The sequence below is a fragment of the Staurois parvus genome, unplaced genomic scaffold, assembly GCF_062004578.1.
Source record: "Staurois parvus isolate SC_StPar_1 unplaced genomic scaffold, SC_StPar_1.0 ptg000657l, whole genome shotgun sequence".
Taxonomy (NCBI): domain Eukaryota; kingdom Metazoa; phylum Chordata; class Amphibia; order Anura; family Ranidae; genus Staurois; species Staurois parvus.
Window position 1 is genome coordinate 6997846 of NW_028318453.1, and position 16560 is coordinate 7014405.

The 16560-nt window shown below is 37.3% G+C and overlaps 1 protein-coding gene across 1 annotated transcript in view; it reads left to right on the forward strand.

Annotated features, from left to right (window-relative positions):
* Positions 1–324: 324 nt before the first annotated feature.
* VIP (vasoactive intestinal peptide) overlaps positions 325–16560 on the forward strand; it is a 35335-nt gene continuing 19099 nt past the window's right edge. The window contains exons 1-2 of the mRNA XM_089694293.1: positions 325–822; positions 4469–4585. Of these exons, the coding sequence (XP_089550419.1) occupies positions 4479–4585 (107 nt within the window). The 5' untranslated portion in view covers positions 325–822; positions 4469–4478. The remainder of the gene's footprint in view (positions 823–4468; positions 4586–16560) is intronic.

Genomic DNA, 16560 nt, shown 5'->3' on the forward strand with positions numbered 1-16560 from the left:
TGACGCAACACTGTGTGAACCAAACATAAACTGTTGATCCGTGTCTGAAAAATATTCATGTTTAATTAAGTCCTTTCTATAAATCAAACAGAATCAATAAACCAATCTCCAGTCACCCTCAGCCCTGGTAATAAATATGTACCTCTTTTGCAGATGTGCATTTATTAATCATGACATTCATTGGTGTGGGACACCATTGTAAAACCAATTGACATGTCTGTGCCTACAGAAGAAAAAAGTGCATATCCTATGGACAGACAGCACTGGAACAGGCATCCTTCATTTGTCACTTTAATACACTTATAATAACATCAATGCTGTGTCGTTCTGGTACAACTGGAGCGATGTTAATGACACTGTAGATGTGCAGTCATTCATTACCTAAGTAAATTAACTGCTACATAGTCATGTCTTATGGCAACCATTGATCACACAGACTTCATCTGTAGTCCTAAGCAGGGAGGTGATGACGACTTTTTAGTAAATCCCTGTGGGATCTGGAGTGACGTCTACACAGAAGCCACTCGAGTTAGCCCTGTTGACCAGCCCTTCTCTCCCCATCGTTTTATAGGAGCATCTTTCAGCCTCAGACTATTAAAAGAAAGGAGCCGAGCTTGGCTAAGTACACAACTTGCACTGAAGAGAGCTGAGAAGATCGGAACTTGTGGCGGCAGCAGCAGCAGCAGCGAGGCTTCCCTCTGCCCGACCTTGGGTGGGACTTTCAGCACCACGGACAGCGGACGGAGCGGCTCCTTCTTCTACCATTGGGGACACTCCACATCAAAGGACATACCGCAGGAAAGAGGCAACCCCACATTTCTGGTAAGTGCACACAGATCTCACTATTGCACACTTAAACGTTAGCTGCAATATGTATACTTAACCAGGGCACACTTTTATTATACAGCTAACTCTTGCACACATATATTAGCTGCCATTTCTACAATTGACTAGTGCACACTTCAATATTAATTGCAGTATATACAGTTCACTTTTGCACACGTTTATTATACAGTTTCTTATACAGCTACCTATTGCACACTTAAATATCAGTTGAAGTACATTACACTGTATATACGTCAACTGATATTCAGTATGCAATAGTTAACTGTATATACTGCAATTAATATTTATGTGTGCAATAGTTAGTTATACAATTGACTAAATATTAATTGCAGTATATACAGTTAACTATTGCACACTTAAATATTCATTGCAGTATATACAGGTAACTATTGCACATGTTAATATACAGTTACTTATATAGCTACCTACTGTACACTTAAATATCAATTAAATTATATAAAGTTAACTAATGCATACTTAAATATTATTTGCAGCATGTACAGTGAACTATTGCACACATAAATATTAATTGCAGTATATACAGGTAACTATTGCACATTTTTATTATACAGTTATTTATTGCACACTTAAATATTAATTGCAGTATATACAAATCAACTATTGCACATGTTTATTATACAGCTACCTATTGCACACCAAAATATTAGCTGCAGTATATACAGTTAACTATTGAACATGTAAATATTAGTTGCAGTATATACAGTTAACTATTGCACATGTTTATTATACAGCTACCTATTGCACACCAAAATATTAGTTGCAGTATATACAGTTACCTATTTCACACTTAAATATTAGTTGCAATATATACAGTTAACTATTGCACATGTTTATTATACAGTTAGCTATTTCACACTTAAATATTAACTGCAGTATATACAGTTAACTATTGCACCTGTTTATTATACAGTTAGCTGTTGCACACTTAAATATTAATTGCAATATATACAACTGCACACGTTTATTATACAGTTACCTATTGCACACTTAAATATTAGCAGCAGTAGATACAGTTAACTACTTAAATATTAGTTGCAGTATATACAGTAAACTATTTCACATGTAAATTTTGGTTGCAGTATATACAGTTAACTTTTGTAAACTTAAATATTAGTTGAGGTATATGCAGTTAACTATTGCACACTTTTTGTTATATAATTATTTTTATTATGCAATTAACTATTGCACACTTAAATGTTAGCTGCAATATATACAGTTAACTGTTGCTCACTTAAACATTAATTGCAGTACATACAGTTATCTATAGCACAAGTTTATTATACAGTTACCTATTGCACCCTCAAATATAAGCTGCAGTATATACAGCTAACTATTACATGCTTAAAACTTAGTTGCAGCATATACAGTTAACTATTGCATGTGTTTATTTTACAGTTATCTATTGCACCCTCAAATATAAGCTGCAGTATATACAGCTAACTATTACATGCTTAAAACTTAGTTGCAGCATATACAGTTAACTATTGCATGTGTTTATTTTACAGTTATCTATTGCACCCTTACATATTAGCTGCAGTATATACAGTTAAATATTACATACTTATCAGCTGCAGTATATACAGTTATCTATTGCACACTTAAATATCAGCTGCAGTATATGCAGTTAAATATTGCACACTTAAATATTAGCTGCAGTATATACAGTTAACTATTGCACACTTAAATATTAGTTGCAGTGTATACAGTTATCTATTGCACACTTTTTTTTAATAGTTACTTTTATTATACAGTTAGCTATTATACACTTAAATATAGGCTGCAGTATGTATAGTATCTATTACACTTAAATACTAGTTGCAGTACATAGAGTTAACTATTGCACATTTAAATATTGGATGAAGCATATAGTTAACTATTGCACACTTATGGAAGCGGCAGTATATATAGTTATCCATTACACACTTAAGTATTAGCTACGGTATATGCATATACGGTATATACTAATGCACACTTTTTTAGGGGACAAAACAAAGAAAGTTTAACACATCTAGTGAATTGACTGACCAATGTGCCTTGTGTGACCTTACATTATGTTTTAATTCATTAATGCTGTTGAAGTTCTCAAGGCTGTGAGACATTGGAGACAGTACTTACCATTAGTTTCCAGTTTCCAGAATACAGTTCACACACATGCTATTTGTAGATGCCAAAGCTAGCTAGAGAGCTACACAGTAATAGTGGCCATGCATGGAATGACTTTATATATGATCATATTGGTGATACATTTACTGTCCAGTTGGAATATGATTGAATAGGAACATTTGATGCACCCTATACTTATCAATCTACTTTCCTACACTCATATTTTCCATCCAGACAAGGGGGCACTTTTTACGTCTGGAGGAAAAGAGATTTCATCTCCAAATATGGAAAGGCTTCTTCACAGTAAGAGTGGTGAAAATCTAGAATAGGCCTGGATTCTTTCGTAAATACACACAATATAACTGGATACTAATATTTATAAGTAAAGTTGACCCAGGGAATATCTCATTGCCTCTTGGGGGATCAGGAAGACATTTTTCCCCTGCTGGATCATGCTTTATTGTTTTTTAATTGCCTTCCTCTGGATCAACTGTGGGTATAGGATTGTGTATATGGGATTGTATTTATTTTTCCTTTTATTGGTTGAACTAGATGTATTTGTATATTTTTTTCAACCAGACTAACTATGTAACTGAATAGAATAACTTTAATCACACCAATTGGTTTAGCTTGAAATCAATCAATGACATTCGTTCCTAGATCTGCCCATAATATTCGATGAATTGTTGGATCAGATTGCTATCTGTATGGCAACCATAACAGAGTACCTTTTCAATTGTTATAGTATATGTAACACAGCTTTAATAAGTAAACACACAGCAAGTATGTTTGCTTATATTTTTTTTAATCATGCTTGCTGTTTGGCACACATTCATGTAAAACAGTCCCTAATACTATGAGTATGTATTTATTTATTTATTTAATTTATATATTTATTTATTGTTATCAGAAAAATGACATTCCACAAACAGCAGTGGATACTCCAATAGCATGCTTATATTTACACATTAAAAAGTATGCTTTATATCTTACATAAAATTATATACTTATCATTGGTTTTGATTAGCATTGTATATACTGTGTTATTCTGATTCTATATTAAAATGGCAAAGAGTGGATTGTGACTTGCCCCTTATAAAACTATTTCCATAAAAGCTATAATTTTTTTTGATCCAAGTTTCAGATAATGCTTTTAGAACACATTGCTTTAAAAAAAGAAATATTATAATAAAATACAGTTGCTGTATAAGCACATAAGGTAATTAGTTCTCTGAGATCACATACTTATTTTTACATTTCAATTAAATGAGTTACAGTCTCAGAATATAGGTTTTGAGGGTATGGGTTTAGACAGAAAAAAAGGGTATAGCTGTTTTTTAATGACCATAGTAATAACCAGCATGCACTTATCTAGCAGGAGCATTAAGTGAATAGGGTTAAGAAGAACAAGTGCTTATGAGGAATGTAATGTGTTCTACACAATGTGTAGCCATGCTTTACCTTGACTGAATGTGACAAGTGGTTTGTTATTTAACAGAGCTGAAGTCATGGAGCACAGAACCATCTTCCACCTTATGGTGACTCTCACCTTGTTCAGTGTTTTCTACCTCCGAGCACTTGCATTACCTCCCTTAGCGTCTTATTCTAACAGCAGGTAAGGTTTCACTTTTTTAATTCATTTTATTATTCTTTTTATTATTCTTAAGCCAACTTAGTGCTTTGGTTTAGTCAGTTTGTCCATTAAAACTGTGTTACTGCCAGCAACCACTTGTGAAACTTGTGAAACCAGTGACATCGTCACTCTAAGCCATATTGGAGACATGGATACAAAGCAACATTAAGCATTTTTCATTGTTACAAAACAAAACAAAAAAAAAACATATATTTTTTATCCCAACCAGTGTCTCGGGGGCTACGTGTGTCACCTCTGTTGTGATTCTTTGGTCTTCAGTGCTTAAGTGCTTGAACCTTTACTGCATTAAACTCAACACAGTAATATTCTTAATTGCAATATGTATCAACACCGCTTAGAGTGTGGCTCACAAACTAACAAACTTTGGGGGCTTTTAACTTACATTAGCAACAGATATGCTTATTAATACACTATACCAAACAAATAGGTGATTTATTTACTTGATGTACCCTTGCATCGTGAATATAATATCTTGTTTTAAGGATAAAGACAAAAGGCTTTAGGTTTCAATATCTCAATTTCAGTATTAATATTTTCTGTGGTTTCAGAACCTGTTATCCTGTTATAATGAATGAATTTACAACACAGTTTAAGTGCTAGAACACATGTTAAAAGTGACATAATGGAGCATATGTGGCTAAAAATCACTTTTGCAATTCCTCCCAGGAAGCAGCATTCTCTCTAGGGACGTATGGTCTGGCATCCATTTATTGGCTAGCTTTACAAGACATTAATACAAATTCCCTGAGCTTTTATGGTACATAAATCAACAAAATTAGGAGCAGTGGATGCTTCACGTCCAACACCAATAAAATGTAAGAGAGTTCTTTGGCATATTTTTTCACTTTAAAGTGTTATGCCTAGAAATCTATTTTAGGCATAACCTATAAATGACATAGTAATCACCATTGTGTTTCCACTATAATGTCCTTTAGATTCAACTCTGTGTTTAACTATTTGTAATTGCCCCTTCCTATGATAGACGTATGACCTTTTTGTGCAGATCAATATTTATTTGCTGTTTTTATCTCTTTAATTATATTGAGGGCTTTTTGGATAACAGTCCAAATCAGTTCCACAGTATAGAACAGGTTAAAAAACAAAACAAAAAAAACTTTTGCATTAAACTATCCCTAACCTGAGTATAAATTAATATAAAAGGATGAAAGCAAAATTAGTGATATTTATGTGTTTATAACACACACTGTGGGGTTTATTTACTAAAACTGGAGAGTGCAACATCTGGTGCAGCTGTGCATAGAAACCAATCGGCTGCCAGTTTTTTTTTGTCAAAGCTTAAATGAACAAGCTGATTGGATACTGCTCAGCTGCTGCAGATTTTGCATTCCGCAGTTTTAGTAAATCAACCCCTATATTTGTATAAGTGTGATAAAATCAAGATAAAGGTGAATAATACCATTCAAAGTCATCTATCTATCTATCTATCTATCTATCTATCTTTCTATCTATTGTTCTCCTCTCTGTTCCAGTATATTGGATGCCAATATGGATATACTGCATACTAAAATGGAAAAAAAAACTGGCGTAGATATAGCTTAAATGTATTAGCCCCACATTCACCTCTCTCTTCACATACCACACCAGTGACAGTGATGCTTTTGAACATGTAACTGGAGGAAGTTCCTTAGCTTCCTTGCTTTACTAAATGAATTGAGTGTGTCCATTTAGTTTAGGGAACAAAATTAAGCTGTGTACATTTCAATCATCCAATCCAATGCAAGTAGAAATCCATTTTTCTTTCATTTCCTCTGCACATTATTGGTTATAAAAAATTGAATAGAGCTTCACCTTATTTACTAAGCAAAGTGAACATTTGTTACTGCTTTAGAAAATTGTCCTCCATTGATACATAAAAACAGTAGATAGTTTGAAAGTAAACCATCAAGAATTCTTGGCTGGATAGGTTAACAGATAAGTATATCTATTCATATATTTGATTATTTAATAGTGCTGGCTTCTGTTGCGATGAATGTGACATTCACCAAACATTAACAGGTGGTGAATCAATCACTGTTATTTAAAACACATTCACCATTCACCTGCAGTGAATATTTGGTGAATGTCAAGTTAACTGAATTATAAATATGCCCTTTTTTGTTAGATATTCCCATTAGTTAAGGCTATGAAGATGTTCTATTAGAAGACCCAAGTAAAGGGTCTAAAAATTAACCATAACATGTATAGTGTAACAAAATTAATGACTCCAATGTAGAGGGATTTTTAGCCATACTGCAGGCTACCTTGCTATAAATATTTTTTAAAAAGAATATGGCATTGGAAAAGTGACAGCAAATTGAATTGAAGAGTGAATTTTTTTTTTGTAATGTGCTCTAAAACCAACTGGATGAATACTATATGAAACGCAACCGTGAACTCTATGAACTCTATGAACAACCATGAAGTCAGCTGACAGAAAGAAATATCAATTAAAAACAACATCAACAACCTTATTTAAAATGATTAAATAATTCCATATGGATATCTAGATGGATATCACCTCTGTTTAGAGTACAGAAATGAGAACTATTTGAAATGGCGAAGAGTGCCTAGTATTAAATATAAAATACGTATACATTTCTGTAACCTTTTGTGAAGCCAGAAAGGACAACTGTTTGCTGGAAGATCATCATCAGTCCTCAGAGATATACTACTTACTGATTTACAAAGAACATGGTAGTCACATTTCATCCTGTATTTCCCTCCTGTATTCCATTAGGAAATTTAGGTGGTGGGTTAGACTATTGCCTTCAATTTAAAGCACAAAGTATAATCTATGAGCATGGTGAATGGGTGTTATAGGATTCTCAGGTGGATGGATGTTATGATGTTCCCAGCAGCTAGATCAGTTGCTGGAGGCTCAAAAGACTGGAGGAAAAGAGATTTAATCTCCAAATACGGAAATGTTTCTTCACAGTAAGAGCTGAGACAATGTGGAATTGACAACCTCAAGAGTTGATTCTGGCCAGCTCAGTGGATTTCTTTAAAAAAGGCCTGGATTATTTCCTAGATACACAGAATATAACTGGATACTAACATTAAAAGGTAGAGTTGATCCAAGGAATATCCAATTGCCTCTTGGGGGATCAGGATGGAATTTTTGTCCCCTGCAGGAGCAAATTGGATCATGCTTTGCTGGGTTTTTTGCCTTCCTCTGGATCAACTGTGGGTATAGGATTATAACTTTTTTATGGTTAAACTAGATGGACGTTTGTCTTTTTTCAGCCAGACTATCTATGTAACTAAGGGTACATTTCCAGAATGTGCTCATTATGAAAATGGATTCAACCCTGCACTGGATTATCAGTAATATGGGAAAATGTATCCTTTATTAGACTTCATAAAATGCAGAATCAAACACTAAACCACTGCAGTGCAATAGGTTACAGTCTGTATGTACCAAATGGCTTTACTGAGAGCTATCACAACAATATCTATGTTTTTTTATATATGTATATATTTAGGATATTGCTGTCAGAGTACGTTTTTAAATAAAAAATATGTAGCTCACACAATTGTGTGTAGAGCAACTAGTGATGAGCAAAGAATGATTGATTCAGAACAGTGTACTAAAAAGCCTTAGAAGCCCTGGTGTGTTAAGTGTGCTGTAGAAGAATCACTTTGCAAATGATCTAGTTCTAGCAATTTCCATATATTTTAGTTGAAATACAACGAGAAAAGTATAAAGAAAATACAATTACACACAAATGTATTTCACACAGAACAAACACAAAAAAGCTAAATGATGATTTCCCCTTTTTCTTGGTCTTACACATACGGATTGTACTATCTATATATATTTGAAGCTCCACATCCCAAAATTCCCAGTTGTGCCCAACTGCAGTAACTTCAAAGAGCCAGACGATGGTGTCATACATCCTCCAGAATAAAATACTGCATCACTGTTTTTAGTGTTTTTTTTTTAATTTTGGAAAAATCTTGCCAATATTATATAGTTATTTAAATACATTTTAAATGCCACATGCTTAATCCGTCCTATACTCCAAACCCTTCGCAATCCTTTTCCCAGTTCTTAAAGGTGGTCTATACTAATCTATCCTTGTTTGGTACAGTCATTCAGAATTTTAGCATGGCTAAGCCAAACATATTCGTATTCAGGATAACTATATGGTTTTATCATATTAAAGACTGCAGGGATTGGCAACAATTGTGCTTAGTGCAATGCCTTCACTTTCTAAAATATTTAATGTATACCCTTGACAAAACATATATGCTATGTGCTACAACACACATTATTAATTAAGTAATTAATAGTTAGTGAGTAAAAAAAAAGTTTTTGTGATCTAGATTTAGATCCATTTATTTGGGCTTTATTCATTTTTGTTATTTTTACAGTTTGGTACCGTAGACATGGTTTCAGGTATCCCTACAGATTGTGATGTGGGGGTGGTAGGCCCCCTGTTACTGTATGTTAATGCTAACCATATGCCATCAAAAAACGAGAACAATGATTTATCTAAAGACCATCCCCAAGATGATAACTGAGTAATTAAAAAGCCACAATCATGCAGGTCCCTTGCTATGTGTATACCATTTCCTATTCTTTTCAGCATCAGACAGGTGCTTGGTACCTGGTACCAGGTGCTCTGATAAACAATACATGCAGAATTTTGATTCCTTACTCAACTCCACTACCCATTGTTAGTGAAAGTAATAAAAAGCATCACCATAAATCCAATGACCCTATTAGAAATAAAAACTCTGCCTCCAAACCTTCTACTTAAAAAAAAAGGCCAAGGTGTCTTCTGTTTTACAGTCTTCTGCTCCCACATCTCCCCTTTAGTGATTACAGTGATACAGTATATTATTGTAGCTAAGGCATTTATTTCTAGGAAATTCCTGTTGTTCTCATCAGTAGCATTGGAACAGTCCTTGTTATAGTCTTTTTCTTAAAATTCAAATAAATTGTTAACCAAAGAACTGCAGTGTGGAATTCTCAGTCACACCTTCATTTATCTCTAGAAAGTTTTTTTTACATCTTTTTCCATTCATAATATTATATGAACCTTCTGTGCTAAACAAAAAAGCATATTAAGGTTACTAAACACCCTAATCCTAATTAGCTGACACACTAAAATATTACACTATTAACACAATTCCTTAACCTAGTGTAGCAATCTACCCTCTAATTTACCTTCCGTAGCATTATAATGCGTATTTAAAACAAAGCAGATATGTCATTTAATATACACACATAGAATAAATCCAACTATTGTGCCCATTTATGTATTGAATGTTAAAATATCTGTCAAATTCAGCATTCATGAGAATGCAAGCCTGAATTCCCAGGGTCTTGGGCTCAGGGCCAGGACTAGGGGTGGGCAGGAGGGGCAGCTGTACTGGGCAATGTGGTACCATGTGAGGTGGGGGGGCACCACAAAGAGATTGAGGGGAGGGGATTTGTGTTGAGAAGAGGAATGTGGGGGGTGGTAGGGGGTAAGAATTGTTTTAGGATGGGAAATTTGGGGAGGTGTGCTAGGAGTAGTTTGGGGGGATTTGTGCGGGACGGGGGGATTTGGAGTGGGGGAGAGAGGATTTGTGCTTGGAGGGGAAATTTGAGGGGTAAAGGATTTGTGCTAGGAGGGAAATTTAGGGTGGGGGGTTGTGCTGGGGGCATATGGGGAGAGAGAGGATTTGAGCTGGGGGGGGGGATAAGGTGAACAAAGATTTGTGCCGGGGTATTCCAGCAGGGGAGCGGATTTGAACTGGGAAGAGGGGGAATTTCTGCTTAGGGGTAAGCATGCAAATTAGTGCTTGATTTTTTTGGGTGGGAGGGGATTTTTGCTGACACATAATGCTCATACATCTTTGAAGATGGGGAGGGGGTGCAATTTGGCATGTCCCCCTTCTGCTCTAGATTACCTCATCCCAGGACTGCTTGGGCTATTAGGAACACAGTAAAGGTTGGTAAATTGACTGCAGGTTTGGTTAATATTTGTGGTATGCATTCCATTGAGTGTAAATTAACATGATCCAGGTTGGATCTTGAACCAGGAGAATTAAAATACTTGTATAGGGGAATACTCATGGGTTTCACCAATTTTACTGTCACTACTGTCCTTACTATATAAGAGGACTCATGTCAGGCTCACGACCTTTATACTAAGTGTTCTACTCAACTTTTTAGAACCACTCTCAGGGGAGCATCCTTTTTGCAATCTCTCCTCCTAACCAGTGTTTGGAACTAGAATTGATCACTATTACTATACTTCATCATCAAATGTTCATTTATGGAACTGTCCATGATGAGCTGAAGTGTGTTTACTGGTTGTCTTCTCAGATGCATTGTCAGCTAGCTTTGCATGTTGTGTCAATTCACAGAAAAAACATGCAGGTGAGTATTCAGTAGTCACAGGGTGCTCCCCAGGCTCCATGTCGTCTCGGATGGCCTTCTTACTAGTAGAAATGATAAACCATGCTATTGTGGATAGGTCTTGACAAAGAAAAAAAGAAAGTAACACTTGACTTTTGTAATATCGCAAGATAAAATGAAAGTGGAAAGGTTAAATTGGAGCTCCAGTCTCCCACCAAAAATTTCAGCAGCTACAAATATTGAAGCTGCTGACTTTTAATAAAAGGACATTTACCTGTCCAGGGATCCAGTAATGTCCTCACCCAAGCTGATACTTCAGGTGCAGGTGCCAGAATCCTAAGTAAGGGAGCTGCACTACTCCTTTTTGAATGGTCCTATAGTCTTCTGGGACCTGTCATGTGTCCCTGAAGGCTGCAGGGGGAAGGAGGAGGGGGCCAAACTTCCACACAGATCGCTGCTGCGATCTGACTGGAAGTGGGAGCGGGTACCTGTCAAAACCAGGTACCTGCTCCCCCCAAAAAAGTACCAAATGTGGCAGTAGAGGGCCCTTTTGAGTGAACTTCCACTTTAAGGCTGGAGGAAATTACAAAAGCACATGTCCAAAGTCAAAGCAGGGTTGAGCGCAAAGTTTCAATCTGCTTTAGAGAACAGTACACATTACTGAAGGTAGGTTGGTAAGTGTTTTAAGGTCAACATAACCTTTCTATCCATCAAAACGAGATCCTGTGGTGCCTCTTTTCTGAATCAGATAGTGTGAGGTCAGTATTAGGATCCAGATATTTTGCTAAGAGTTCATTTTGTACAATAAATTAATAGAAGATATACTCGTAATTGTGTGTCCAACAATTAACTTGGAACACCTTTATTATGGCTTTGCAGAACACAAGACAAAGCTAATGTAGTGAAACAATGTATCTATAATAGCTATTGTGGCCTACAAAACTTAGGCTGGCTATACAAGGATAATTTTTTCCTATCAACTGGCAATCTGTTCGAAAAACAACAAATACATTCCCCCATCTACACAAGTGAGGCAGATACAGCAATCCTCCCCGCTGTACTATTGTTATCTTACAGCCGGGACTGCTCTACTGTCAAAATATACTGATCAGAGCTGCTGGCGATGATCGAATAAAAGTTTTCCAACAGTCCTGTCCAAGAGAAGTCGATTATTTGATCAGCTTCTCTTGAGCAGGAACAGCCATAGATGGATAAAAATTTGGGCGGCCCCTAGTGAACCAGTCGTATGGCGGTCCATCTATAGACAGCCTTAAGAGTTCTGGATGCACTCTAAATCACTGACCAAATTACACCACAAAATCGAGGTCCTGCACACAAAAGTTACACACCTTGTAAATCATAACAATCTATTTTTATAAAGCCACAAATAACCAAAAGAATCACCAAAATCCATTAAAATAATAATTTAAAAAAACATGAACCCCCCCTTCCAAAAATAATCCAAAGTAGGTTCAGATTAATTTTAAGAACCACAGCATAAATCATGCAGAAAAGCAACATTTGGTTTATTCACAAATAGTCTACCATTACCCACACAATAATAGAAGCTGCAGGTCCTGGGGTGATAGGTTAACATTGTGCTGTGCAACCCTAAATTCTGCTGGAATAGAAAAACATTTTACCAGCGCATCAGGAAAATTTTGCCTCTGGTACTTTGTTACAGCAGGTTACCCAGCCACAAAAAGTCCTGGTATAACTAAACTCTTTGAATAGAGGTGCCAGTTTGGAGCTGAACAACCTATACCACCCATAGGTAAAACTAGTGTGCAGCTGATAATTGTTGCTTTCCTCTTGAGACTGGTGATCTTGACAAGTCATGTAGTCTATTGCCGGGGGTAAAATTGTTTTAGGGCCCATTTACACCTATGCATACACATTGGTTGATACATTGATGCACATTGTGTTATCTATTCCCAATCATTATCTATGGGTCCTGACCCTTTTTTCATCCAATGCAGTGCATTGTATGTATGTGCTGTGGTGTGTTCAATAATCAGGTGTGTCATTTACTTGTTTTGGATTTGCATTGGGGCTCATTAGAAATGAATGGCAGCATCCCAACAAACAGAAACAGCACATGTGATCAACGCCCATTGATGCGGTGTACTATGCAACATGCATGGTAATTTGCACATAGTGTGAAGCTGTCCTTAAGGCAGAACTAAACTCTGCTGCTGATGCTCAGGGTGCTTGGGATCAGTGGCATCCCTAGGCAGGTGCGGGGGGTGCGCGCTGCACTGGGTAACACCTATCACACGGGGTGACACCGGACCCTCTCCACCAGCTCCACGAAAAGGAAAATTGTAAAGCAAGTCGACGATCCCAGTAAGATGGATCGGATCTGCGGATTGAGCATAATGGATCGGAGTCTGATCCATTATGCTCAGCAATCCACAGATCTGATCCATCTTGCAGGGATCGTCAGCTTGCTTTAAAACTTTCCTTTTCATTGAGCTCGTGGAGAGATCAGTTAACCCCCGTATAGGTTGCAAGATTGAGCATAATGGATCGGAGTCCGATCCATTATGCTCAGCAATCCACAGATCTGATCCATCTTGCAGGGATCGTCAGCTTGCTTTAAAACTTTCCTTTTCATGGAGCTCGTGGAGAGATCAGTTAACCCCCGTATAGGTTGCAAGATTGAGCATAATGGATCGGAGTCCGATCCATTATGCTCAGCAATCCACAGATCTGATCCATCTTGCAGGGATTGTCAGCTTGCTTTAAAACTTTCCTTTTCATGGAGCTCGTGGAGAGATCAGTTAACCCCCGTATAGGTTGCAAGCCAATGATCCCCACAGGATGGATAGGATCTGCGGATTGGGGAGCATAATGGATTGGACTCTGATCCATTATGCTCAATCCGCACATCCGATCCATCCTGTGGGGATCGTCGGAGGGGTGACAACAAGTGTTACCGCACCGGGTGACACCAAGTGTTACCGCAACCCTAAGGATGTCCCTGCTTGGGATTTTTCTTTGTTCAGCATTTATGGCCCTCTTGATTGGCTGGCCTAGAATGATTTAACTGCTTTACATGTACACAGGAGTTATTTCATCCTGGCACAAAAGGCATGCCAAGAATTTACATTGAGTTGCACATATGTGGCTCAGTGTACATTCTAAACATTCCTGGCTGGCAGGAGAGTGGCTTTTATTGCAGAAGGGACATATACAGAGTATTTTTATTAATAAAGATCACCTTGCAAGCACTGCTTTTTTCCCTAACACTTAAGTTCCCCTTCAACATGGCTCTAAAGGCATTTTGTTACCTTAATGCATTCTGTGCATTAAGATAAAAAACCTTCCAATACTAGCTCCCCCCAGCCTTCCTCCCTTAAACACTTACCAGAGTTCTGTATTGATCCTGTGCTGTACCCTCCTGCAGCTTTTCTCTCTTCTCTTCTTATATTCATAGGGCACTGAGGCAGCAACAAGAGACATTGGCTCCTGCTGCTATCAACCAAATCCTATGAGAAATGAGCAAGAGGCGGTGTGGCTGAGCTGCACTGTGTGTGGCTTTGAATACACACAGCCCAGCTAGAGAGCATGCCTGCACTAATACCCCCACAGCAGCCGGCTTGCTATGGGGACATTCAGAGAAGAAGAGGAGGGGACAGCACCAGAGGGGGACCTCAGACTGCTCTGTGCAATGCCATTGCACTGAGCAGGTAAGTATAACATGTTTGTTATTTTAAGCAAAAAAAAAAAAAAAAGACAGCCTTTCCAATCACTTTAATGAATTTGCTTAACTACTGCTAGTAGTTGTATAATAAACCAGGTGGGAAACAATAGCATATAGGCTTTGCTTTGCTAAAAGTCCCAAATCCATAAGCAATTTAAAAGAGATTCTAGCTATACTGTTTCCATTATACCAAGAAAAACAATAATAATAATGACAAATTATTAAGAAATATAAGTTACTTCTCTGTGTATTGCTGGATATGAACGGTGTACATGTGAAATCACTTACAATGCATTCTAAAACACATTTTATATATTTTAGCATAATGGTTTGTTGCTATCATGGTGTATTAAAAGCTCTGATTCATAGGCTGCAGTGCTGAGAGTGTCATGCAGTATGTCAACTCAAACGCTGAGGAAATGTATTAAAGGTAACAAGAGATACTGTATATTATGAAAAGAAAACATGAAAGGCTGTAATTCCATGTGAACATTTTTCTGCAGAAAAATGAGTTCTGAAGTGCATAGAGATTATTTTGTTGAAGGTTTCACACACATAGGGGTTGATTTACTAAAGGCAGATAGATTGTTCACTTTGTAGGGTAAGTTGCAGTTTGCAAGGTACCAGAGTTTTGTGAATGTGGTGAAGTTTCACTTTGCAAAGAACACTCAATCACGTGCAAGGAAAATAAAAATGATTGGATGATGGAAGTCAGCAGAGCTTCACCTTCACTAAGCTCTGGGGTAAAATTGCTTTGCAAAGTGCAACTGTCCTTGCAAAGTGAACAGCCTATTTGCTTTAGTTACTTAACCCCACATAGGATCATACTGCAATCTGACTCACAAAAGGAGATCAGTGTTCAGATGAAAGCAGAACACCTGTAATTTTTTTTTTCACTATGGCACAGCCCCAATGCACGAGCCAAAAAAAAATGTTCCTGGATTTCTGCTTTAAGTAAAAGGGTTGGAAAGATAAACATTACAGTTGCAGTTTCTTTAACAGCTCTGATAGTGTCATATTGCATGCACTAGATTTGTAAACGAAAGTGTGTAGACAGCATATAATAATGCTCCTACAATGTAATTCTGATTTGAAAGTGAAAGCTTCAGTTGTCAGCCTGATGAAACAATAGCGGAGATTTAATAAAACTGGTGCGCACACAATCTGGTACAGCTCTTTATAGAAACCATTCAGCTTCCAGGTGTTATTGCCAAAGCTTAATTGAACAAGTGGAAGTTAGAAGCTGATTGGTTACTATGCACAGCTGTATTATGCACTAGATTCTGTGTGCACCAGTTTTATTAAATTCCCCGCAAGCAGAATGTCGTCAACTGTCAAGAACACACACTAAAGGTATAGGAATCCTAAAAGTCCAAAGATATCAAAGACAAGAAGCTAATGCGTTAAAATTCCCACTTCAACAGGGCTAAGGAAAATATATAAATTGTATATGTCAATCAAACAATGAGAAAATTACAATAATGATAATAGTAAGATTAAAATAGAGGATAAATGAAAGTAATCATAAAAATATAGATGAAAATGCACTAATCATGTTCAAGGTTATTTTTCTGGCTTTAAAACACCATAGGGTTTCCATATATAAAAAGCAGTATGTAAAAAACAATATGTTAAACAAAAATGAATGTACTAGGTCAGTGGTCGGCAAGCCTCGGCTCGCGAGCCACATGCGGCTCTTTACAAGCTTAAATGCGGCTCTTCTGTGTGCCGGGCGCCCGCTCCCCTCCCTCCTCTCGGACGGGCGTGTGCCGGGCGGCCGCCCCCTCACCTCCCCTCACCTCCCCTCCCCTCCCTCCTCTCGGACGGCCGCCCGCTCCCCTCCCTCCTCTCGGGCGGCCGCCCCAAAAGTCAGGACTC